We start from the raw sequence: 25452 nt of genomic DNA, 5'->3' as shown, positions 1-25452 counted from the left end.
AGACACACACACACAGACACACACACAGACACACAGACACACACAGAGCTGGTGCAAACCACACACAGATACATACACACAGATACACACCCACACACAGAGCTGGTGCAAACCACACACACAGACACACACACAGACACACAGACACACACAGAGCAGGTGCAAACCACACACACAGAAACACACACACGCAGACACACACACACACAGACACACACACACACAGAGCTGGTGCAAACCACACACACACAGACACACACGCAGACACACACACACAGACACACATACACACAGAGCTGGTGCAAACCACACACACACAGACACAAATGCAGACACACACATACACACACACACAGACACACACACACAGAGCTGGTGCAAACCACACATACAGATACACACACACAGATACACACACACAGAGCTGGTGCAAACCACACACACTGACACACACAGACACACACACACACAGACCTGGTGCAAAGCACACACACCACACACACACACACACACACACGCTCCTCCTCACACACTGATCAAGCAGGGATGAGTAGTTCAGCAGAAACCAGGAGAGGGAATCCCTCCCAATAACCGAAGCCCATCAGCAGTGCTACAGACGCAAGTGGGACAGAACGCCAGGACGGTCTAATCACGTGTTTGAGAAAACAACAGGGAAAGCCACACACGGACTCACAGGCAAATGCCTGACGCATACACCAACCTCCACCTTTATACCTGGGGTGGGCTGCAAGGGGCTTTCCCGGACCCCTGCAGCTCAGTTTTATTTTGCTTTTTATCAAGGTTTTACACTTGAAAAACTTCATCTAAAAAAAAAATACCAGTCCTTTAAAACTCTATCTACAAGTCCCACTAGAATCAACTTTTATTCTAACAAACTACAAGAATGTATTTTGTATTATTCATTCTAAACTCACCCCTGGCTTCATTTATATGTGTATCTTTACGTGTGTGTGTGTTATTACATAGACGTGCACGTGACACGTACATCATCTTACACACACGACGCGTACACTGTGTCTCTGTAATAGAGGTACGCTCATTGCGGACATCTACCTGCACGGAACAGACGCAAACCATCGCCTTCTCCCTCGGACACCAGAATACACTTTGGACTCCCGCACGGGGGCTCAAACACGTAACTCACTCATTCCACAAGTGTTTATCGAGGGCTGGTTCTGTGCCAGGCGCTGCTGGAGGCTGAACACAGAGCAAAGAGCAAGGGAAGTAAGAGCCTTGATCGAGAAGCTTCCCTTTGAGTGTGAAGTCCAGGCCCACTGGAGTGAACGAGTCAATGCTTTTACAGAGACAAACGCTGCAAAGAAAGCACAGTGGGTGGGGTGAGCAGGTGCCAGGAAAGGCAGCAGACTCAGATGGCGGCAGGGGCCTCTCTGAGGGGCCACATGGACAGAGGGGGCACTTGCAACATGCCCAGGCCCGGGGCCAGGCGCCACCCGAGGGGCCACCTGCCTGCCCTGCCCCGCCCAAGGCATAAGTCTCACTGCAGACTCAGCGCGGCGCGGATGGACAGATGCCACCAGGATGTCAGCAGGGAGGACGCGCCCAGGTCACCAGCAGCCCCCCGGGCAGGCGCCGCCCCCCGCTGCTGGCCAGTCACTGTCTCCCCACACAGGTGCCGACCAGGTGCAGGGGCTGCTCCAGACTGGACCATGCGGCCCAGAGGACCCGCTCCTGAGCGCGCACGTTCTCATGGAGAGACAAACAGGTCAGGAAACGAGGATGAAGGAAAGGGCTACAGAAAGCGGCGATTACGAAAAGGGTGACTGTAACAGAAAGGACCCAGAAACCACTCTCTCTGAAAAACAGCCAGAGCACCTTAAGATTCCACGTCTGGAGAGGAAAGTGAGAGGTGAACCATGGTACCAAGCTGCACCCACAACCAAGCCAGACAATCAGAGGCCACAGGCGAGAGAACACGGAGCCAGGGCAGCGGGCCCTCTGCCCCCTGGGGCCCACGATGGCTCCAGCACACCAAGAGGATCTCACCCCCGTGCAGTCGAAAACTGCAGGCGCAACGCTCACCCTTATCTTAGGAAAGGACCCCAAGCCAGAGGCTACAAGCTCCAATTAGTGTAAGAAGAAACCTTGAAAGAATGAGACTGTTGACCCAGGGTTTTGAAAAGACAAAGGGCTCTGCCAGCCAATTACCTTGCTGGAGAAGCAAGAGAAGTTTAGCAAATGTTTACACGCCGGTTACCATGTAAGCTACGTTAGATCTGCATTCATTCTGAGCTATCATTAAAAAGCTTAATCACTAAGTCTACTTGCTAAAAATGGGGAGAAAAGTCTTTTCCATACTATATAAAGGTTTCTTTTAATAGTCCCAAGAGATGGTGATGCAGACCTTTGAGACAAGGAATATTTGCTGTAGGAAATGACATTTTCTTACATTTATGGTCAACAAGGGGCCACAATGATTCAGTGGGAAGAACAATCTCTTCCACAAGGGGCACTGGGACTTCTGGACAGCCACATGTAGAATGAAACGGGACCCCTACCTCACGCCATATAGAAATCATTACTCACAATGGATCAAAACCTAAATGTAGAGCGAAAACTACAAAACTCTCAGAAAACACAGAAGTAAAACTTCACGGGTGGCACTACTGGTAAAGACCCCACCGGCCGCTGCAGGAGACGTAAGAGACACAGGTTCGATGACTAGGTCAGGAAGATCCCCGGGAGGAGGGCATGATAACCCATTCCAGTGTTCCTGCCTGGTGGGCTACAGTCCATGGGGTCGAAAAGAATCAGACACGACTAAAGTGACTTAGCACACACACACGCCAAAGTTAACCTTGGATTAGGCAACAGTTTCTTCATCGTGACACCAAAAACACAGCAGAAGAAAAAAGATAAACCGAATGTGTCAGAATTGAAAATTTTGTGCTATAAATGATGTCAGCCAGAAAGTAAAAAGACAACCAACAGAACTGAAGATGTTTGCAATTCATATCTGACAAGAGACTTGTATCCAGAATGAATGAAAAACTCATAACTCCATAAAAAAGGCTGACAACCCACTTTAAAAATGGACAAAGGACTGGAACAGATAATTCCCCAAAGAAGAGACACAACTGGACAGGGAGCCATGAAGGAGCTCAGCACTGGTCCTCATTAGGGAAGCCCAAATCCAAAGACAGCCCTCATAAGCACGACGCCGGCCGGCATCAGACGACCCGGGAGTGTTGGCGATGATGAGAGACCGGCCCGCGCCACTGCTGGTGCACAGAACGCGGCGTGGCCACTCTGTGGGGCAGCCTGCCGGTGCCTCAAAAGTCACACAGTCACAGGGCCCAGGACGACATACAGACAGACGTAATCCGGGAAACGAGCAGACCCACGTGAACTCTGAACACAGCTGTCCACAGCGCCAAGTCACAGTATCCGTAACGGGGAAGCGACCGAGATGGCCCATTAACTGGCGGATGAGCTATGATTCAGCAGAACAGAAGCACGGACACCCGCTCCATGGACGAAGCGTGAAAGGCTCGTGGGCAGGAAGCCTGTCGTGGAAAACCAGACGGCGTAATTCTGTGCACGTGAAGTGTCCAGAGTAAGCAAATGACAGAGAGACTGACGGGGGCTCGGGGCTGGGCGAGGGGCACAGCGGGGGTGAACACTGATACCAGGCTTCGTCCGGAGAAGAAACATGTCCTAAAATCAGCCTGTGGTAATGGTCGCACACCCTGGGAATATACTTTAAAAAACCTGCTAATCCCAAGTTATTTGCTGTAAGTGAAAAGACATAAAGCCTCAGTGCTATCTGTAGGGGAATAAAGAAGACATAAGAAAGCCTTCCTCAGCAATCAATGCAAAGAAATAGAGGAAAACAACAGAATGGGAAAGACTAGAGATCTCTTTAAGAAAATTAGAGATATCAACAGAACGTTTCATGCAAAGATGGGCTCGATAAAGGACAGAAATGGTATGGACCTAACAGAAGCAGAAGATATTAAGAAGAGGTGACAAGAATACACAGAAGAACTGTACAGAAAAGATCTTCACAGCCAAGATAATCACAATGGTGTGATCACTCACCTAGAGCCAGATATCCTAGAATGTGAAGTCAAGTGGGCCTTAGAAAGCATCACTACGAACAAAGCTAGTGGAGGTGATAGAATTCCAGTTGAGCTATTTCAAATCCTGAAAGATGATGCTGTGAAAGTGCTGCACTCAATATGCCAGCAAATTTGGAACACTCAGCAGTGGCCACGGGACTGGAGAAGGTCAGTTTTCATTCCAATCCCAAAGAAAGGCAATGCCAAAGAATGCTCAAACTACTGCACAATTGCACTCATCTCACACGCTAGTAAAGTAATGCTCAAAATTCTCCAAGCCAGGCTTCAGCAATATCTGAACCGTGAACTTCCAGATGTTCAAGCTGGTTTTTGAAAAGGCAGAGGAACCAGAGATCAAATTGCCAACATTAGCTGGATCATGGAAAAAGCAAGACAGTTCCGGAAAAACATCTATTTCTGCTTTATTGACTATGCCAAAGCCTTTGACTGTGTGGATCACAGTAAACTGTGGGAAATTCTTCAACAGATGGGAATACCAGACCACCTGACCTGCCTCTTGAGAAACCTATATGCAGGTCAGGAAGCAACAGTTAGACTGGACATGGAACAACAGACTGCTTCCAAATAGGAAAAGGAGTACGTCAAGGCTGTATATTGTCACCCTGCTTATTTAACTTATATGCAGAGTACATCATGAGAAACGCTGGGCTGGAAGAAGCACAAGCTGGAATCAAAATTGCCGGAAGAAATGTCAATCACCTCAGATATGCAGACGACAGAAAGTCATCTTACGGCAGAAAGTGAAGAGGAACTAAAAAGCCTCTTGATGACAGTGAAAGTGGAGAGTGAAAACGATGGCTTAGAGCTCAACATTCAGAAAACGAAGATCATGGCATCTGGTCCCACCACTTCATGGGAAATAGATGGGGAAACAGCGTCAGACTTTATTTATTTGGGCTCCAAAATCACTGCAGACGGTGACTGCAGCCATGAAATTAAAAGACGCTTACTCCTTGGAAGGAAAGTTATGACCAACCTAGATAGCATATTCCAAAGCAGAGACATTACTTTACCAACAAAGGTCCGTCTAGTCAAGGCTATGGTTTTTCCTGTGGTCATGTATGGATGTGAGAGTTGGACTGTGAAGAAGGCTGAGCGCCGAAGAATTGATGCTTTTGAACTATGGTGTTGGAGAAGACTCTTGAGAGTCCCTTGGACTGCAAGGTGATCCAATCAGTCCATTCTAAAGGACATCAGACCTGGGATTTCTTTGGAAGGAATGATGCTGAAGCTGAAACTCCAGTGATTTGGCCACCTCATGCAAAGAGTTGACTCATTGGAAAAGACTCTGATGCTGGCAGGGATTGGGGGCAGGAGGAGAAAGGGACGACAGAGGATGAGATGGCTGGATGGCATCACTGATTCGATGGACGTGAGTCTGAGTGAACTCCGGGAGTTGGTGATGGACAAGGAGGCCTGGCGTGCTGCGATTCATGGGGTCACAAAGAGTCAGACACGACTGAGTGACTGAACTGAAATGAAGGGGAAAACCCGTCTCCCACTCCACCACGCCAGCAAACATTTCTGCAGCGTCAAGGGTGCTCCTCGCATCTCCCGCCAGGTGGGACCTCCTGGCCCTGACTCTGTCCACCAACTGTCACGGGTGGCCTGGTGTTGCTATGCCACTGCGCCAAGACCCTTCACGGGTGGCCTGGCTGTGCTGTGCCACCTCGCCAGGACCCTTCGCGGGTGGCCTGGCGGCGCTGTGCCACCACGCCAAGGTCCTTCGTGGGTGGCCTGGCGGCGCCGTGCCACCGCGCCAGGACCCTGCATTGTGTGTTCTCTCCTTACAGGCCTTTCTGCAAAACTCCCCGTGACTCGGGTTAATTTCTACGAGCAACACCAATGTAAGATGTCCTGTACCTGGTGGTGGGGAGGGTCTGGGCGGGGGGGCGGTGTTAAAGCTGATCGTCCTTGTGGTCACCACTAAAACCAGCGCTGACGCAGAGCTCCCCACGTGCTGGGTCCCGCTCCAGGTGCTTCACGCGTGTGGAGCCCTGTCGCCCTGTGCCCGCAGGACAGGCGTGTGAGGACGCTGAGGCGCGCCTCTCAGGGGAGATCAACAGGCCTGGCCGACAATCAGTGAGTCCACAGAAGAAGAAAGGCACCCAGCCTGCCCACCCTGCAGAAAATCCAGGAGAAGCAAGGGGAGCCGGCACCGCTTGCCTCTGAGCAGCAGCTGCCTCCGGTTTATGCGAAGGCCCAGGACCACCGAGTTGCTGGGCCATACGCACACATCACTGACTTAATCTGACAGATTAAATGTCTTTTACAAAGATTTTTAAAATTATATTACTCAGTGTTAGCTGGAGGATGATGAAAAGGACATGAACCACGCCCTGCGGATGGGGAGTAAATTGGTACAGCCATCCTCAAGGTAATTTGATCATCTTTGGCAACATTTAATCAAATGCTTTGGCCCAGTAATTCCACGTAAAAGAACTTACCCTAATGAAATAATCATGGACAGAGATTTATATAAGGATGAGAATGACCCGACATAAAGGATGATACCACCTCCAACACTAAAAAGCAGACAACACGGTAAGTGTCCAACGGCAGACTATGAACCGGATGATGCTGGCAGCCACGGAACTCGCCCGCGATCCGCTGCTTCCTCCCTCGAGGGGTGCTCACCACACAACACAGAGTGGAAGGACGGGCCACAAACCAGAGTGTGCACAACACGACCCTCATCCATGAGAACCACTGTGCACAGATGTGCACAAAAGAGAAAAACAGAACGTAATATGTTCAGACAGTAGCACTTTAGGGGATAGAATTAAAAGACTTATTTTTCCTTTTTTTTTCCCAGCGATTTCTACAATAAAAGAAAAGAGATTTGGGGGAATTCCCTGGTGACCCACTGGTTAGCACTCTGCACTTTCGCTGCTGAGGGTCCGGGTTCAATCTCTGGTCAGAGAAAAAATCCCACAAGACACTCGGAGTAGCCAAAAAAAAAAAAAAAAGACATTTTAAGATATCAGCTCAAAAGTGTTTAGTGAAACAAGCAAATAGCCCACCAACAGAAGGCGATAAGCCAGGTCAGACCAACAGGAGGCAGACGGCGAAGCGCTGGTGGGCCGTGGTCACCCACGAGACAGGGCAGTGACAACAGGCTGAGGCCGCCCGGCTGCGCCGAAGAGAAGACCCAGGGGCCTGGAAAAATAAACCCGCCTCAAGGCAAAACCCTTTTCAAGATCTGCAAGCATCACTCATAGCCCCCGACGTCCCGCTTGCCTGGCGCATCTAAGTCACCTCTGATGGGAGCCGGCAGACCCAGGGAGGTCCCTGGGATGGATCCACAGGAACCAGCGCCCAGAGCCCCAGCTCCTGCAGCCAGGACACGGCCATGCTCCCACCCACCTGACCCGGACCATGCCAAGCCCCGCTAGGACGAACAGCCTCCAGCTTCTGCTCCCTGAAACCACTCCCCTGCTCCTGTGACCTAAAGCCTGTAACTGAGCATCCCCCCTGCGAGCCCACCTCGCCTCTCGCCAGGACCTCTGGGTGCCCTGGGGCTCAGGGACCCTCTAGCCTCGCAGGACCTGCAGTCCACTGCCTCAACACATCCCTACACGTGCTAAGGCCCCTCGCCCCTCTCGTGCCCGCTCCTACCTCATTACAATCGTGCCTCTCTAGACACACTCAGCTCCCTGCCCAGTGAACCCCAACTCCAGTTCCTGCTGCTGCCTGGCCAGAGACGTCCCAGGACCAAGCCGATCGGTCTCCCGTTACATTCGAAACACCCGCCCCCAAGGATGCCCAGCAAAGCCTGCTTCCTGACTGCAGCCAGGCACCCAGATGACCAGTTCATCCTCTCAACTCACTGGCTCTCAGTCCTCCAACCCACCCTCCCCTCCTCTGCTGATTCCCGATGGCTCACTGAGCTTACAGAAGTTCCACACGGACTCTCTCTTCTCCCTTCTACAGTGGAGAACCTGAGCCTCTACAGGCTCTGACTCCAGGGGCCTCCGTGGCACTAAGCAATTCCCTCCCCCATGGGCTGACCTTCTCTCTTCTAGAGTCAACGACGAGGTCTCACATCTGAAAACTCTGATTCCACACGCTCCCCACCCTGTTTCTGCTGTTTTCTACAAGAAAACCCTCAGGAGCTCCCCACCGGCAGCGCTGCTTTCTTCTCCCAGCCACTCCCTCATCGGGCGGCTGCCTGGCTTGGCCAGAGGCTCTAACTGAGACCAGTAATGACACCCGTCTGCTAAGAGCCTCTCCCGACCAAACTGGCCAGCCTCCTCTGAGCCCTCCCTTCATCGGGCCTCAACTTGGGCCTGTAAAGACTTGAAAACAGTTTCTAGCAGCTCAGGGCCACATCTTTACAATGACTATGGGCTATGTTGTGCTTAGTCACTCAGTCGTGTCTGACTCTTTGCAACCCCACGGACTGTAGCCCGCCAGTCTCCTCTGCCCATGGAATTCTCCAGGCAAGAACACTGGAGTGGGTTGCCTTTCCCTTCTCCAGGTGATCTTCCCCACCCAGGGATCGAAGCTAGGTCTCCCGCACTGCAGGCAGATTCTTACCAGCTGGGCCACCAGTGACTACTTACAGTGACTCTGCCCCCCTGACAAGCTCCTGCCTGAGAAAACTGGAGGCTACCAACATCTGAAGGCAGGACCTGTGTGTGGGGGGAGCGGGAGGGCAGGCGTCTGCTCACTGCAATTCTCCAGCTCCATGCCTCTCTTCCGGGTGCCGCCTCTGCACCCCCCACCCTCCCTTTAAAACACCCTCTCCCTGCACAAATCCAAGACGAGTTCAGTTCGCAGGACTTCCGCCTGTGCAGTAGTTATCGTCGATTAAAATGGGGCCTCATCGATTAGGCCAAGTCCAGCACAGCTTTGTTCGACCCTGACTGCAGGCACCAGACCTCACAGCAGCATCTGCCACACACCTGCCCCTCTTCCCAACGGCCCTTTCCTCCCCGTTCCCCACCCCCGCCCCCGCCTCCCCCACACTCTCTGGCCTTCCTCCCACCTCTTCACCTCCCTGTCCGAGGATGCACGAGGGCACCTGGCTCAGGCCTCCTTTCTTCTCTACTGAGTCTCACTCCCCTCATCTCACCTAGCCCTGCGGCTTTAAATACCAGCCGGGGGCTGATGACGCCCACGCTTCTCACTGAGCCGCACTACCACGCTGTCAACCTTGTGGATCACCGACACACACACTGTCTCACAGGAGACGTGTCAAATCCACACTGCCCATCACCCTCCGCAAACCTGATCTCCCTGGCAAGGTCTGTCCCCCCAAAGGCCATCCGATAAAATGAAGATTTCAGCTCAAGCCAAAAACCCTGGTGTCACCCACAGATCCTCTTTCGCAAACACCCGGCCGTCCCACGGTGAACGCCGCTGACCCCATTCCCGAAGCACACCCAGAAGTGGACCTGCGCCGCCCCTCCTCCCGGATCATTCAAAAGTCTCCGACCGTTCTCCGCCCCTGCCCCTCCAGGCCGTTTCCGACGCCGCCTTCGGCAGGGTGCGTGAAATACCTAGGCCGGGTTCGGCCCACCTCCGCTGGGACCCTCCCCGGGGCTTGCCTCCCCTCCTCGGCCCCGCGCCCCGCCCCACGTCTCCCCGCCGCGTCGCGCGCCATCGCAAGCACCGTCACAAGCACCGGCGTCCCACCCACCTCAGGCGACCTCCCTGGCTCTGGGCTATTTCTGACTAGAGCCGCGCGGACACGCGGGACTCACCAGGGGGCTGAGGGGACCCCAGGCCGGCGCCCTGGTCCCCGCGCCCTCGGCAGGCCGCCGAAAGGAAGACGGCCAGGTCCCCCGCGCATTCCCAACGGCCGCGGAGGCCCCGCGCCCACGCGGGGACCCCCCCCACCCACCCACTCAGCGCGCCACACTCGCCTACCTGCGCGTGGCCGTCGACGCCGGCTTCCGGCAGACGCGACGCCCAGGTAACGCGGTCCCACCCCCGGGGCGGCGCCGCCTATTGGTCGAGGGATGCCTCCGTCTCCCCTCTGGCCAATGGAGCGGGGCGGCCGCGTGGGGTGGGGCGGGGCCGATGGCGTCACTGTTGGGCGCCGGGAGCCGCCGGTTGCCCGGCAACCCTCCGCGTTCCGGTTTCGCGGGTGGCGCCCGCCGGTTCCCCAGCTCAAAGCGGATAGCGCAGGTCGGTCCACGAGAATTAGTCTTAAGCTGTCACTTAAAGAGTGGGCGCAGGATTGCGAGGTTATCCCCTACCCTCGCCCCGGGGCCTGGTCTCCTGGGATCTGCCATGCCCGGGTTTTGGGAAGGGGCTACAGTCACTTCCTGAACTTGGCCGTCATCTTGACCGGCCCCCCCCCCCCCCCCCGCCCCGGCCGTGTGTGAACTGGGGGTTTTGAAACTTAAGGGAGCTTTGCTCGAGGGTGCTTGTTCGGGATGTGGTGTGTCACCGCGCCCGATGTGTCCACAGAGCAGAACGTGGGGCAGGGGAACACCCCGTCCTGTCATCTCTGCTGAGACCACCTCCACTTCCCCGCTCACAGCGTTGCGCCTGCTCGCGAAGTTGCCGGTGCAGCGGTGTGTCTGCAGACACCTGTAAACCCAGGTTAGGTCCCTGGAGAGAGGATAAACGTGGACGCGGGCCCAACCGCCCAGGCGTCTGAAGTCTGAGGCGGCGCTATGCCGATGAAACCACGAGTTAAACTATTTTTCGGCTCTTAGAAATATTGAACTGTCTCGCCCACCGCTGGTTGGGAGGATTTATAAGCTGGGGACAGTGAGATGGGGACAGCTGGACGGGGTTGTGCCATCAAGGGAGCTTCCTGGGGTGGAAGATAGGGCAGCAAGCCAGGACTTTCTAGTTTCACTCTCTACGGACAACTAACTTGTTTCTAATTGTATAAGACACCTTGCTTGCCTCTCACGCACATAAGGAGACTGGGCCACCGGTAAGCATGTTCAAATTTTACCGACCTCAGGAAGAACCATTCTGTTTTCAAGCTACTTCAACTGGCTTCACGATCACTGAAAAATGAAGTTCTCATTCACATACAAGCTTAAACAATATAGAGTATAAAATACAAATATGGTTATCGTGTATTGTAACCCAAAAGGACCCTATGGAGCCTTTCTGGAAGGGAAGAGACTCCACCCACTTACCCACTCCGTGTCCTCCACGGGCTTCTGTCTGTAGAAAAGCCTCAGCCTCCTAGGCCTTTCAGCGAGCAGGACCCTACAGGACCTTCCCAGTACAGGACTCCCCCGTTCCATGTCCACTGCCTCCACTTTGTCTGTAGAAAACTTTAAAAATGAATAATCTGAGAAGTCAGAAAATGCAGAAAGGAAAACATTCAAGCAAGATGAAATAATGGCCGTTAAACACAGTCGAGGACCCTTAGTGCCCTCAAGAGCTCTAGGTGATGTTCTGAGCCATGTCCTTTTAGCTGTTCTGTAGCTGCTGAAAGCCCTGGCAGTTGAGGGCATCAAGCTGTGTGCTGCCCACAAGCATGCAGACCCCCACTGGTTGGGGTACTGACGATGCTGAGTCCTGGTTATGTCACCACCAACCAATTAGAATACTGTCCACGAGCTGATCACGCACCCCACAACCCTCTCCCTCAATGTTTTTATCAACCTTTCCCGAGAGCCTTCAGGAATGCAGGTCTTTTGAGCACCAGCTGCCGGGACTCCTTGCTCGGCACCTGCAGCAATCGCTGCGTTTTCCTTCACTGCGACCCAGTGTCAGCAGATCGGCTTTACTGCCGCCCGAAGCAGTAGAGCTTGGTTTGGAAACAGGGAGAGGTGATTTCCAGAAAGCCTCCCACTGAAAATAGCTGAAAAAATGATTAAAAAAAAAACATATATACAAAACAAAACATACATATATATATAGAGAGAGATGACATGAGGCCAATAAAGGGGAAGAGGGGAAACCTAGAGAAGTAAGCCTTTCAGTTAGGACCGTTTTTCACTCAATTCCGGAAGAAAACAGCTGGAAAGGCTGAGAAGGTGAACAAAGATTTCGTCAGCTTTGCAGGCTTAGGGCTGCCAAGAGGAAGGATTCTTGTAAGCGTCCCACCTTTGGGTTGAATCCTGAAAGGCTACACTATAGGCGTGAATATACAGAGCCCAGCTCTTTCAGGCAGTGCATAAAATCCACCTGGACTCCATCTCAGTTTCTGAAACTGCATTTAAGTGATTCGGGATTCATTGCTGGTGCCACTTGTGGGCTGAAAGAAGAAAAGGTCAAGTTTAGAAGACCACCAAGTCTCACACCCCAAACTGTAATTGCTCATATAGCATGACCGCTAGTCAACAGAAAATAGCTACATACACAGGAGACAAACAACGGGATAGAAAACCAAGAAAAATCAGCACCGTCAGCGTGCACTGGGCTGCTGACACACCCGCCCAAAAGAGCCTCGTGGATCTGAAAATGGACTGCTCCAGCCGCTGCCGGACCAGGCTGACTCTGCCGGAAGCACAGCTAGCCAAAATGCTGAAGTCTGCAGGACATCAGCCAAGTAAGGAGACGGAAGAACAAAGCGTAGCTCCACGTCCGCGGAGGCAAGGGGCCCAGAGTACTCACAGGATAAGCAGCGGGGCGGCCTGAGGTCGGGTGGGCGGGGAGTGCAGGGAGGTGGGGAAAGCTGGGATGGTCTCGGTCCATGAAGGTGGTAACCTCGCCACAGGCCTCTGCATGTTCAAAAGTGGAGGCACTTAGAGACTAAGGGTGAAGTTCTCAGCTCTGATGTCAAAGGTCGTGGAGAGGAGATTCGTGCTTGCCCCCTGGAGGCTCGGAAGTCCTGTCCACTCTTAACCAGCTCAGCTGGAACCCGGCCCAGCTGACTCCAAGCTCCTGGGGAACAACTCAGGTGAGCATCTCGTCATCCAGGCCCCGTGAGGCCTCGAGAAAGAGAAAGTCTTAAAACGACTTTGATTAATGGTGCAGGTGAAATGGATCTGGCCCAGGGTCCCACAGTCACGGGCTGACACGGTGCCCCGGCGGGCTCAGCCTCAACTGCGCTTCTGCCGTGCCCACAGTGCGTCTGGAGCTGCTCAGCCGGGCGTGTGATCCTCAGGTCTTCCGAGTTTCGTGACCCAAGTGCAGGACCATCTGTGCTACAAATTGACCTCTTCCTTTGGGCCCCACTCAAAACCAGCGACTTCCACGTCACCCTGTAAATGAGTGACGGCCAAGTTAAACGTGGCCCACGCCGCCTCCCAGCGCAAGGGGACCGAGCGACAGCAGCAAAGCGGCTCCATCGTGGCCCCTCCGGTGGTGGGCTGTTTCTGCACAGCACCATTTCTGTGCAGTTTTCAACAGCACTGTTTCAACACAATTCTGCAGCTGAAAACTGCACACATTTATGATCTCACAGTATCTGCACGGTGGGCACATGGGTGTGACTTAGCTCCATGCTTGGCCTCAGGGGCTCCCACAGGCCGGGCCGAGGTGGCACCAGGGCTGGAGTCTCACGGGAAGGCTCGCTGGGGCACGGTCACTTCCGAGCTCACTCACCTGGCCGCTGGGAGGACTGAAGACCAACCGCCTGCACGCACCCCCACCGCGGCCCCCGGTCCCCTCACAGCCCCTCCCCGCTCCCCTCCGCTCTTCCACAGCACCCGCTCCCCTTGCGCAGCACACCGCGGTGGCTGACTGCAGCCTTGCAGTGAAATAAAGCAGTAAGTCAGCACTTACCCTCAGACGTTCACACTCAACCAAGTGGGAAGGTCAGACTCATCTCCCTCCCGCCGCCTTTGCGACACCCCCGTCTCAGGACAGCTGCAGGGCTGGGCCCACGTCCACAGTCCTCGCTGTGCAGCTTCAAACCTGGAAAACGGAGACCGCTTCAGAAACTCTCTTCAGAACACACCTTCCAGACTAGGCCGTGGCATTGAGCAAACAATGAATGTGGAAGCCTGATCAAGAACAAACATGGATACTGAGGGGGAAGGGGTGGGCAAGGACTGGGAGATGGGGACTGACATGCAGGCACCATCAACACGATGCACGACACCCGTGACTGATGGCAACCTCCTGGGCAGCGCGGGAAGTGCTACTGAGGGCGCCGTGGTAACCCACCTGGGAAGGAATCCAAAACAGAGGCTGTATGTGTGCACACAGCCGCCCACTTTGCTGTGCAGTAGAAACACAACACTGTAAAGCAGGTAAAGCCAACAGAAATTAGTTTAAAAATACACTTACAAAACCCCAATCCCCCTGAACACGGATGACCTGCGAGACTGACTTGGGGCTGGTGGACTGGTCGTGCCCCTCCTGTGCCCGACGCGGCTGCCCGCAGGAAAGAGGTCTAGTCGCCCGCTCCCTGGTTCTCAGAGGCCCTCTGGTGACACCTTGTGGGCACGTCTGATACTGCAGCCTTGCACCAGCTTGGCCGCCAGGACTGGTCACTGGACACGGAGCACTGGGCAGGCAGCCTGGCCCTGCGTGCTGCTCGTAACGCAGAGGCAGGACAACAGCGGCAGGGAGGGTGTGGCTGCACGTGCTGAAGACCCCAGGCGGCGGGAGAACACACTCAGCTGCCCCAAGGCTCTCCCTTCCCCCACATGGGCCAGACCCTCTCGAGAGACACGTGGAGTTGCTGAGGCCAGCCTGACCCTCCTCCTGCAGCCGGGCGGTGGTGTGCCCAGTACCGGGCACGGAGGCCCAGGTAGAGCCTGCACACCTGGCGAGCCCTGTGCCTCGGGCACCTCTGAGGCTGAGCGCCAGCCTTGCCCCATCCCAGATGGCTGCCACTCACAGGTGAAGGAACCACGGCCAAGATCACAGCGCGCTCGAGGTCACTCCGAGCAGCTGAGGCAGTGAGCACAGCCTTCTCTCAAAGATGCACGCAGACCTGCGACACTTAGAAAGCGGCACTCGGACCTCTCGACATCAGCGCTTCCTACAAAACTTAAAATGCTTCTATGGCGTCCCCATCCTTTGGGACGCAGTCATAGAACTCTCGACATCAGTGCTTCCTACAAAAACTTAAAATGCACTTGTGGCTTCCCCATCCTGTGGGACGCGGTCGTGTCCACAAGGAATTCTCAGAACTAACGCTCAACTCTGCTCATCAAGGCAGACCCGCTGACAACACCATGTTTTCACCACATTAGAACACTGAGCCCATGAAACAGCTGATGGCGGTGTAGGGAAACCGATGGGGAGGAAATTGGTGTGACTTCCTGGATGCCAACCTGGGACCTCTCACCGATCTCTGAAACACGCCCCCCAGCACAGCAACGCTCCCTAAGGAGCAAAGCATGAGGGCAGCAACATGCCCAGGTCCCGGGGGACGTTGACCTCTGTCAACAGCGGCAGGGACTGCCCGGCGACAACTGCCGTCCTGACCTTCGCCCTCTGCACCATCGCAACGTCTCTTCACACGGGGCCTTCAAGAAAACGCTAACTTCTCAGAAAGGTCTTAAATACACGTAAACATTCCACGTTTAAGCTGAGAAACACGAGTGCACTCATGTGAGTTGGTGATCACTGATAGTGCAGCACATTTTTGTCCTTTAGTTTGGATGATCAAGAACAGTGCTAATGGAAGCATGACGCAAGCCTCACCTACCTTTAAAATTCCCAGTAGCCACAATTAAAACACAGAACAAAACCAAGTAAAATTCACTTTAACACTTTATTTAACCCATTATATCCAAAACAGTATTTCAACCTGTAAATATTTGTAACGAGATTTTTTTCTTTTTTGGTATTATCTTCAAAACCCAGCTCTACAGAGCCTCAGTTTGGACATTAACCTCTCCTGAGAAAGACGTGATCTGTGTATAGATGTCATAAAACTTGCAGCTGAGAAGATACACACTCAAGCTCCCGACATCAACCCTTCTTCCTCACGCCGGCTGCTGCTGCTGCTCAGTCGCTTCAGTCATGTCCGACTCTGTGCGACCCCACAGACGGCAGCCCACCAGGCTCCCCCGTCCCGCTAGTGACCGCGGAGTAGAGCCGGACCCCAGGAAGCGCTCCTCGCACGTGGCCCCGAGCCCCACGGCATCAGGACTCGGGCAGGGCAGGGGCTGCACTCCTCACAGGCCCCCGGGCCATCCTGGCACACCTGGAGAGCCAGCGGCCTAGACCTGCCACTGCTAACCAGAGGAGGGCCACAGACAGCAGCATCACCCGCCTGCAGACGGGCACCCAGCACACCGCCCTCCATCGTACCGAGGCTCTGAACCCAGCAGACAAAGGGTAACCGTGTGGGAGCGTGCCCTGTGGGTTACACTGGGGACCCAACCGGACAGCATTTCTCTTCCTCCAGTTTCCTGGTGCCCGAGGTCCCAGGAGACGAGGGCTCTCCTGGCGTCACCTCAACGCCTGCAGTCAGAGGGTCACGGCTGTCCTCTCAGTGGAGCAGGAGCGGGGAGCAGGGGCCACCTGGACAAGGACCCCAACGGGAGGCGGCGCCCCTCCACTAGGCTCGGAGGGCCAACCACAGGAGCCACATGGGAAGACGTCGTGTGACCCGCTGCGGGTGGTTTGAGTGACGGAAGCCCCGTGACTGACACCCAGGCCAGAGCTGCTCGCGTGGGAAGCAGGGGCCTGCTAGAGCATAAAGTGCAGGTAGCGCAAGAGAACAGGCCAGTCTGGGCAGGATCAGTCACACCATCACTTTACTTTGAACCTGAAAGAGAAGAAAACAGCTCGTTTTTAAGTCTGTCTGGATTAACTGGAAGTGGGTGGTCACGTACAAAACATCCACCACCCACAGGGCCACAGACCCCAGCGGTGAGGCGTCTCTCGGGGTCGCCCGGGGCTGAGGAGCCTGCAGGCTGGCGCACACCCCGCCCCCGTCTGGCCGGGACCGGGCGCAGAGCCCCAGAGGCCAGGCAGGAGCCGCACCGTGAGCGCTCAGCGTGGCCGTCCCCCCGACCTGTCCCGGGCCATACCTGAAGTGCCGGGCCAGCCAGCTGCCCAGCCCCTCGCGGGAAGCCCCCGACGGCCTGGGTTCCAAGCTCCTGTGGGGAAGGCTCAGGTCAGCGTTCCACCAACTCCTCATCTCTAGCACGGAGGCCACATGCACAGGGATGAGGGGACCCTCCGCCTGGTTCAGGCAGACGCCACGAGAGACGGTCACAGGAGGCGGCAGGGGACTCCCACTCCTCCTGCAGCACGTGGGGCGGATGGTCCACGTTCCCGAGGGGGCTCTTCCTGGCTGCCAGCCAGCAGAGGGGCTGGGCTGCCATCAGGAGGCGGCCGGAGTGTGGCAACCCAGGCCCATGGGGAGGGCGGGCGGCTGGTGGTGTGTGAAGCTGGGCTCACAGTGCAGGGAGGGGGTCACTGTCTGGCCGCACAGACTGCTGGGCTGCCAAGGGAACACTTGGAGACCACCGCACAGAGAGAACGCCACGGGAGGCAGAGATCAGGGTGATGTGTCCGCAGGCCGGGGGCCCCAGGGAGACGGGGATCACCCTCCACGAAGGGGGCTCCTGGGCAGACCCTCCCCGTGGCCCCGAAAAGGAGCCCGCACCCGCCCCCTGCACCATGAGCACAGCTTCTAGCTTCAGAACTAGGGTCCCAGCAGACGACTAGATTCCAGCTTCAATTCTGAGTCCACTTTTAATTTAGATCATATTCATCCAAACCCCACAGTGAATATTCCAGCCCTACAGCCGAGCGTGGGACTCAATTCCAGGTCCAGGTGGTCCCAACGCGTAGGGTGAGTGAGGCCGTCCTCACCCGGCTAAGCTGCCGGGGGGGCCCCTGCGGGTGCAGCCGTGGTCCAGAGGGTGTCTGTGCTGGAGGCAGAAGCTGCCGCGGCACTCCTCACACGCCACCCGCAGCATCTCTCTCCTCCTGCAGCCCTCCCTGGAGCAGCGGAACGTAAACACCTGCGGAAGCACAAGTCACTTCAGTGTCCCAACCGCCTCGCTGAGCGATCACTCAGCAAGCCCCGAATAAGACCCTTAACCCTCAAACCAGAAACAGTTCTTAGCTCAACAGTATGCAGGCGCCAAGCTTTCACTGAGATTTGTCAGGTAAACAATACTAACTAAGCACGCAGAAAACTTTTAACAGACGACAAATACAAAGCCAGGACTTCGTGCTGGGGACTCGTGGGATGCCTGGGGATGCTCCCAGTGAGAAATGAGATGGGGGTGGGGCAGACGGGTCACGGGGAGAGGCCACGCAGCGCGAGGGGAGCCAGCAGGGCCCCGGGGCCAGCAGGGGCTGCGCTCCATCGGGGGGCCTCTGGGTGACGTAAGCTGCCAGGCACTCCCAACTGTGCAGGTGCAACGGACGAGGCAGGGCCAGCGGCCGGGGGCGGCCCTCCGCCGAGGCAAGCAGTGGCTGAGCACAGGGGGCAGCAAGGAGCAGCCGGCGGGACCGAGCAGGGGCCGCGGGTGTGGGGGCTGGGGGCACGGGGCGGAGGGGAGGCCCGACCAGAGGGCCTGGGGCGGAGGCTCAGGGCAGGCTTCGCCTTCTCCTGTTCCAGGCTGTCAATCGATTTTGTCCTGCACTGAGCGCAGGAAGCAGGGAGCGGCTGGAGCACATGGAGATGGACACGGACCAGAAACCAGAACCCGCGGCTCCAGTCGGCCGAGGACCGGAGACCAGAACCCGCGGCTGCAGACGGTGACTCAGCCTCACAGGAGTGGGGCGTGGAGTCGTGCTGGAGGCCGAGAGAGGGGGCCACACGGCCCGCATCCCAGAGGACCACCTGGGTTGGCCCGGGGAGCACGCAGCTCGGGGACGTGCAGGAGGCCGGAGAGCCTCCCCTCTGAGGGCGGGACAGGCTGCCACGCACTGTCTGCTGAGGGCCTCGGCCAGCCCGGGGCTCCTCAGACATGGAGGTGATCACCGGTGGCGGCTCAGACTCCGCCTGAAGTTCTACAGTGACCACCAAGAGATGTTCTGAAAAGGGATTAACGCAAAACTGCAAAAGATGAACGGGAACAGCCCCGACTTTAGGGAAAGCTCACGGACATGCAGGACGCACTCAGCAGACGTGAAACCCTGCGAGCCAGTGTGGAGGCTTGGGGGGGGGGCGGGTGGCCAGGAGGCAGCTGTGCCTCCGGGAGACCCCCTCCCCACAGCAGAGCTGCCCTGACCGCCGTGAGCCTGAGACTGACCAGGACCCAGGACCGAGCACCCACACGGGGGACACAGAGAAGGGAACTTAGGGGAGAACAGGCCAGCCCAGCAGGGCCAGCAAGGAGGAGTGCGGTCCAGAGTGGGTGCGGGCCCAGGGCTCCCAGTCTGTGAGGCTCAGCCAGCGTGAGGCTGCCACACGGGACAAGGAGGGCGGTTGCTCACGGGCACCCCCGAGCAGCAGCAGAAGCGGGAAAACCGCCAGCGCCCACGAGCGCCAGGAACACCGCTGGAGCAAGGGCGCCAGGGCCCCGCAGCAGCCCCACGGGACAGGCGCCCGCGGCACACAGGCTGCGCTCAGCCTGCGGGGAAGGCAGGCGGCCCCGTGCCCGCTGTGGACGGACAGACGCACACTGGGGTCTGCATGTCATCAGTACATGCTACGCTGTTTCCTGGGGAGCTCAGGAAAAAAGCGCACAAAGGCAGGGATTCCTAAAAACCGCGCTAACTTTCCACCTTCGGAGAAACAGTAAGACTCTTGTAACGAGAGCAAATCCTAACGTAGACCCTGATATTGAGGAAATACGCTTGTAGAACTGTGGAAACCCACGCCGCTCACAATCCAGGAAAAACAATTGTTCAGTCGCTCAGTCGTGTCCAACTCCTTGCGACCCGTGGACCACAGCACGCCAGGCCTCCCTGTCCTTCAACAATCGTTAGGGTTTAACGTCTCCCTGGAGGAGGAAGCGGCACCCGCAGCCCTGCCTCACCTTCGCCGTCTCCTGCCCAGGGGGACGCCGACAGTCTCCATCCATGTGCGCACCGACCACCACATCAGGGATCTCCCCCCGTTTCACTGGGACGGGGCTGTTACAGAGTGGGCACACCGGGACCCGGACATCCTAAAGCAACAAACGTAAGATGACAGGGCTGATCAGGAACCAAAGCTCAGGCACACAACGAAAGGCCCGCGGCACCGCCACACGGGGTCGCCCTCACAGGAGGACCCCAGGGGAGCCAACGCACCACGGACTATCACCCGCCCGCAGAGACGACCCGAGGAGAGCCGGTGAGGCCACCCAGGAGGGAAGCGGGCGGGCAGTCTGGATAGCCAGTCTTGGGATGGCAGGGCCATCTGTCCAGCACCAGGAGTGAGCGGAGAAGCTGCCCTGATGCCTGCAAGGCGGGCGGGGCTGCCGGGAGCAAATGCCGGTGGAGAGGAGCCCCGGCCACGCCTGCCAGCGGCCCTCCTGATGCTCACGGGGCTTCCGCCCTGCCCACACGGGCAGGCGTGGTCACCCGCCAAGCCCAGGACGGGGGCTCTGGAAGGATGCAGCAGGCGCCCAGCGGAGCGCCTAGCACCGTTAGCATCCCTCAGGGCAGGCTGAGCTGGCTTCACGCAGGAGCGCTCTGAGGTGACGCTGACGTGGGCGGGTGACAGGTAACCCCCAAGTGCCTGGGAGTGGAGCTGGAACGCCACCCAGGGGCGCTCCCGCAGCTGGCCCGTGGGCGAGTTAAGAAGCAAGCAACGCTGAGTCATCTCTAGGCAGACTCACCCCATCCAGGGCAACAGGAAGGTCAAGTCAACAAAACCACAGCTTTGCCTGATCCTTGGTGCTGGGCGAACATGAGTCACCCTCCCCCGCCCCCATGAATCAGTGAGGGCCCAGACCACAGCGGACACTGGGCAAAGCCTGAAATGCATCATCTGCACCTCTGAACTGCCGCCATGGGGAGCCCGTAGAGTGCTGGCCAAAGACCTCAGAAAACCGCTCTCGGAAGCACCCGAAACAAGTGAGCTCAGGCTGGGACCTCCTGAAACGTCAACAACCCAGGTCTCACACCTCTGGGCTTAGGCAGGTCTGCTTCCCTCAGTCACAGTCCAGTTTCCACCAGGTCCCGTCTGAATCACTGAGGCAGGAGGCCAAGGCTGCGAAGTGACTCCGAAATAGAGTGTGCACAGTTCCCCCCAAATGGATCCCCCGTCAAGCCCTGCACTGGGAAGGGCCCAGGAAGACAGAGCAGTTTTCCCTTGGTGTGTTAAGGAACTAAATGTTCTAACATGTTAAGTAAGCTTTGAAGGTCTGGCTACAACGACTGATTCCAGGAACCCCCGAGAATAATCTGTGGTTTTCGAGCTGCGCAGCCCGAGCTTCCTGGGACGGTGGACGCTCCTCCCTGCCCTGTCCGCACATGGTCACCGAGGGCCGGAAACGAGGCTGGTGTGACTGAGCAATAGGCCTTCACGGCTCCTTTCACTCCAGCTGAGCTTCCGCTACGTGTGGCTCGCGTCCACTACCTCGGGCAGCGCGGCTTTGGAGAGGGAGGATCAGAATCTTCAGAAAGAAGTATGATCGATTACCTTGGTGAATGCAAGGGGACACTTATGTGCAGCATAGGTAAAATGATCTTTACAGAAATCTTGTTTACACGCATCACATTTTAACGGAAGGAAATCTAAAACAAAAAACAAAAAACAGTAGAGTGCTTTAAAGACTAGAAAGAATCATACATCGTTATTAAACAAGTATTTACCTTCCCTGAGTTCATATAACGCCTACCAAACATCCTCGAGGTGTCACAAGAGAATAAAATAATCGGGATCCGTGACCTCCACAATGCCAGCAGCACTGCGGAACCGGTACAGCTGCCCTTTCCAGAGAGATCCCAGCTCAGGTGGCACCTGAGTGTTTAAGCAGCGCTCTTCCGTCTACCCAGTGCGGGCAGCCAGCCTCCTACCTGGCTCTACAGAACCTCAACCTCAGGCCAGCATCTCATCACTGAAGAGCCACAAAGGCCAAGACCCAAAGAACATCAGCCAACGAAGACAACGGCCAGTTCTCCCAGCAAGCAGATGACAAAACGCCCAATTTCTGCTGAGGTTCTCTTAAAAGTGCTTACCTAGCTGCTTGCATGTTTTTTCTGAACAGTGCTTCCCCAAATCAGGGAACTCCATTGTGAGAACGTGTCCAAAACACAGACGGCAGAGCGAAACGTGACCTGAGAGAATTAGAAAAACTTAGGAGAAAAGCAACGACGGCCTGAATTTCATTCACCAGGATTTATACCGTACCGCTGATCAAAGTAAACACACACTGTAGACGCCCAAGTCAGCTGGGCTCCCACAGGGGACTAAAGCCTCCCAACTCCTGTCTTGTAGCAAAAAGAAAATAGGCGTCTTCGGATAAGTACCAGCTCCTTCAGAATTAACCCCATTAAAAGACAGGGTGTTTTTCAGTCCTTCTAATTTCTAGTTTATGAAGCTCAACCCGAATTTAGGTTTTCATTAATCCATATTTTGATTCATATTGATAAGCACGTCTCATATTCAATTTGCACAGTTGCCAAAGAAAGTTACAGCCTTGGTGAACTTTAAATCCCAATTTCATCTACTGAATATACTTGTTGACATAAACTAAACTCCGTTACCAGGTGCTAAATCACATTAATTAACTGCACTAACCCGGAGAGATTCGACTCAGTCCCCTCTTGCTCTCTAACTCCCTGATGCATTGAGTCTTACTTAGAATTTACTCCTTAATGACCATCAACCTGGAGTTGACCGGGGGAAGGGCAAGAAGTTAACTCACCAGTGGAAAACAGGTGTAGAAACGGCGAGGCCACTGCACTTGAGAAAGCTGCAGTCAGTCCCCGGGACGCCTCACAGGCTCCCCTCCCATCAGGCACCCACTCTCGGACTCTGGTCCCTCCCAGAGTCCACGTCCCCAGGGCCTTCTCCGGGCTCGCCCGGCAGCTCTCTCCGCTCCCGGGGGTGTCCGCGGTGCCTGGGACACTCTGGCCACGGCTCACGCCCGCTCCTGCCCTCAGGCCTCGGGTTAGAGCGTCACGAACACCCGCCTCACCCCGCCCGCCCCTCGTTTCCTCTTCTGGAGTTCCTTCCCCAGGACCCGCTCGCTCGGCTTCCCCCTGCAGCTTCGCACGCGCCTCTGGGCTCCAGGGGTCAGCGACACCGAGCGGGTGTGCGGGAACCGCTCCATCGAGGACCGACCAGAGACCCACCTCAGTCCCGCCGTGGTCGCGCTGTTGGCGCTGCGTCCGTGGAGCAAGAGCCCCGGTGTGCTGGGACACGGGCGCCCTGCCGTCCGAGGTCTGCGGCCGGACCCCCGGCCGGCCCCTGCAAGACGCCCAGGCAGCCGCCGAGGAGAGTGGAAGGCGGCGGAGGCCGAGAGCTTGAGCCTCCCGTCCGCCGTCGGCCGCGGCGAACGAGGCCAAGGGACGCGGAGACCAGAACCCGAGCGACGACCGCGGCCCGCCCGAACCCACCGAGGAGCAGCATCGCGGCGCCCGGCCTCCGGGCCATTTATCCGCAGCCGCCAGGCCCGAGCGCTCCCGCCGTCCGGGCGTTCCCGGCGCGCCCCCGATACGTCACGCCTGCCGGGCCAATCGCGCCCTGCCGCAGCGAGGCGTTCCCGGCGCGCGCCGACACGTCACCGCGGGCCGACCAATCGCGCCCTCTGATGCCCGCCCACACCTCGCCTTTTCTCGAACGGTCGCGGGGCTTCTCGGACCTGCCGAGTCACGGCCCGGCGCGTCCGCGGGGGCGCACTGGGCGCGGCGGGGCGTTTCCCCGCGCGGGGCGCCCGAGCCGCAGAGCTGTCCGTATGGGCGGCGGCGAGAGCAGCTAGGCGCTGATTTTGGAGTCAGAGGTGAACTTGAGCAAGAGGGCAAGTTCACAGACGGGGAGACCACAGGGTGGCCTGCCCGCGCGTTTCTCCGTGTGCGCCGTCTCCCCAGCCTTGCTCTGGGCCACTGGAGAGCCTGCACCTGTCGCCGTGGCGCCCCGTCACCCCACTCCTGTCGCCCGCTTGTTTTCCCTCCGTGACCGCTCCGGCCACTCAGGCGCGGAATCGGTGGCGACCCCACGTTAAGGTCCCACGCGCACACCCCGCTTGGCTTTTTGTCGTGTCTGTTTCCTCTCTACTCCAGGAGCTCATCTGCTGTTACACTGTCAGTCTCGTCCTGTCCCCAGCGGGTTTTATTAAAAGTCACAGACCCTCGTTAGTATAACGTGACTCTCAGGACTGGCAGGTCCCGTTTCCTTGGTGGTGACCACAGGATGGTGCCGCGCTCATCACCAGCGCAGGATCGCACCCCATCCTACCCAGGGAGATGTTCATTTTGACTACCCAGGCCTCACGTTTGCCAAGTTTCTCCACTTTTTCATTTGTGAACAATTTCCCTTGTCCATTTAGTTTTTAAGGAAGAATCAGAATTCACCTCAACTTCAGGGAAGGTCTGGAGAAGACGTGAGTGGACACCTGAGGGTGTAACAGGTGAGCGTCTGGCCCATCTCAGCCCTTCCTGGCCCTGATCTGGCCAAGACCACACCACACTATCCTGAAAACAAGGCCATCAAGTCAGGTTTCAGATGCAGCTGTTTGGTCATTAACTGAACACCTGCATTGCTAAAAAGAGATGCTGGGCTTCCCTGGTGGCTCAGTGGGGAAGAATCCACCTGCCGATGGAGGAGACGTGGGTTCCATCCGTGGTCCGGGAAGATCTCACTGCGCGGAGCCACTAAGCCCGTGTGCCACAACGATTGAGCCTGGGCTCTACTGAGCCCATGTGCCACAGCGACTGGAGCCCACACGCCCTAGAGCCTGTGCTCGCAATAAGAGAAGCCGCTGCGATGAGAGGCCTGCACTCCACAGTGGAGAGCAGCCCCGGTCACTGCAGCTGGAGCAGGCCAGGCACTGCAATGAAGACCCAGTGCAGCCAAAAATAAAGTTTTTTTTTTTTTAAATACAGATGCCACCAAGTGTAGTTAGGTGACCACTGTACACCTGAGTTAGTCACACATCACAATTAAGGGCTTCCTGAGGTGTCCTCTGAGAGTCAGCTGGGGACAAAGGGCCTTGAGTGCTGTGACAACGGCGGATGGGAGGGGAGGCAGACCTCAGAGCCCGAGTCAGCAGCCCTTCAGAAGTTCGAGTGCGTGTCTAGACACACTGCCGTCTATCAAGGGAGCAGCGTCCTTTGCCGCCAGCTCTCTGTTGTGGCCCCTGTTTTACCTGCAGAGACAGGTGCAGAGCTGACAAGGGACACTCAGGAGGAGCCAGGATTCAGACTCACCTCGGAGTCCACATTCCTGACCCCCTTGTGCTGCCTGCACCGGCTGGGGGTGAGGATGGAGGGGCGGCTGGGAGCCGGGTCATCAGGACCCCGAGGGCCATGAAAAGATTTCAGACTTTTATTTTGAGTACAGAGAGGTAGTGCTGAAAACTTTTAAACAAGACCTTGAGGGGTGGGCAGGGAACACTTATAAAATATATATTTTATGCAACTGAATGAAAAATAATTTCAA

At 56.4% G+C, this 25452-nt stretch overlaps 2 protein-coding genes across 17 annotated transcripts in view; both read right to left on the bottom strand.

The window, feature by feature from the left end:
* Positions 1 to 13615, bottom strand: part of C25H7orf50 (chromosome 25 C7orf50 homolog) — a 70916-nt gene extending 57301 nt beyond the window's left edge. For 2 of the 13 annotated variants that reach the window (XR_009733653.1, XM_061402420.1), the window contains exon 1: positions 11231 to 11253. Coding sequence is in view for 2 of the 13 variants with exons in the window: in XM_061402421.1 (XP_061258405.1) it covers positions 11231 to 11554 (324 nt within the window). In the remaining 11 variants the exon portion in view is untranslated. The other 11 variants (XM_061402431.1, XM_061402424.1, XM_061402421.1 and 8 more) reach the window with 10 other exon arrangements.
* Positions 13616 to 15698: 2083 nt separating this feature from the next.
* Positions 15699 to 23239, bottom strand: ZFAND2A (zinc finger AN1-type containing 2A). Of its 4 annotated transcripts, none has more exons than XM_061402443.1 (8): positions 23148 to 23239; positions 22718 to 22750; positions 22029 to 22127; positions 21490 to 21584; positions 19898 to 20029; positions 17775 to 17926; positions 16985 to 17053; positions 15699 to 16719 (listed from the first exon to the last, which is right to left on the bottom strand). In XM_061402443.1, the coding sequence occupies exons 3-8, from the start codon at positions 22081 to 22083 to the stop codon at positions 16704 to 16706; spliced, it is 519 nt and encodes a 172-aa protein (XP_061258427.1). In that variant the 5' UTR covers positions 22084 to 22127; positions 22718 to 22750; positions 23148 to 23239; the 3' UTR covers positions 15699 to 16703. The 4 variants fall into 4 exon arrangements, with proteins under 4 accessions (XP_061258427.1, XP_061258429.1, XP_061258428.1 ...); XM_061402445.1 differs by having other exon boundaries at positions 22718 to 22755; positions 23148 to 23231; XM_061402444.1 differs by lacking the exon at positions 22718 to 22750 and having other exon boundaries at positions 23148 to 23235.
* Positions 23240 to 25452: the final 2213 nt, after the last annotated feature.

The sequence above is a fragment of the Bos javanicus genome, chromosome 25, assembly GCF_032452875.1.
Source record: "Bos javanicus breed banteng chromosome 25, ARS-OSU_banteng_1.0, whole genome shotgun sequence".
NCBI lineage: Eukaryota > Metazoa > Chordata > Mammalia > Artiodactyla > Bovidae > Bos > Bos javanicus.
Note: the sequence above shows the minus strand (reverse complement) of the source record. Positions and strands in the feature narration are given on the sequence as shown.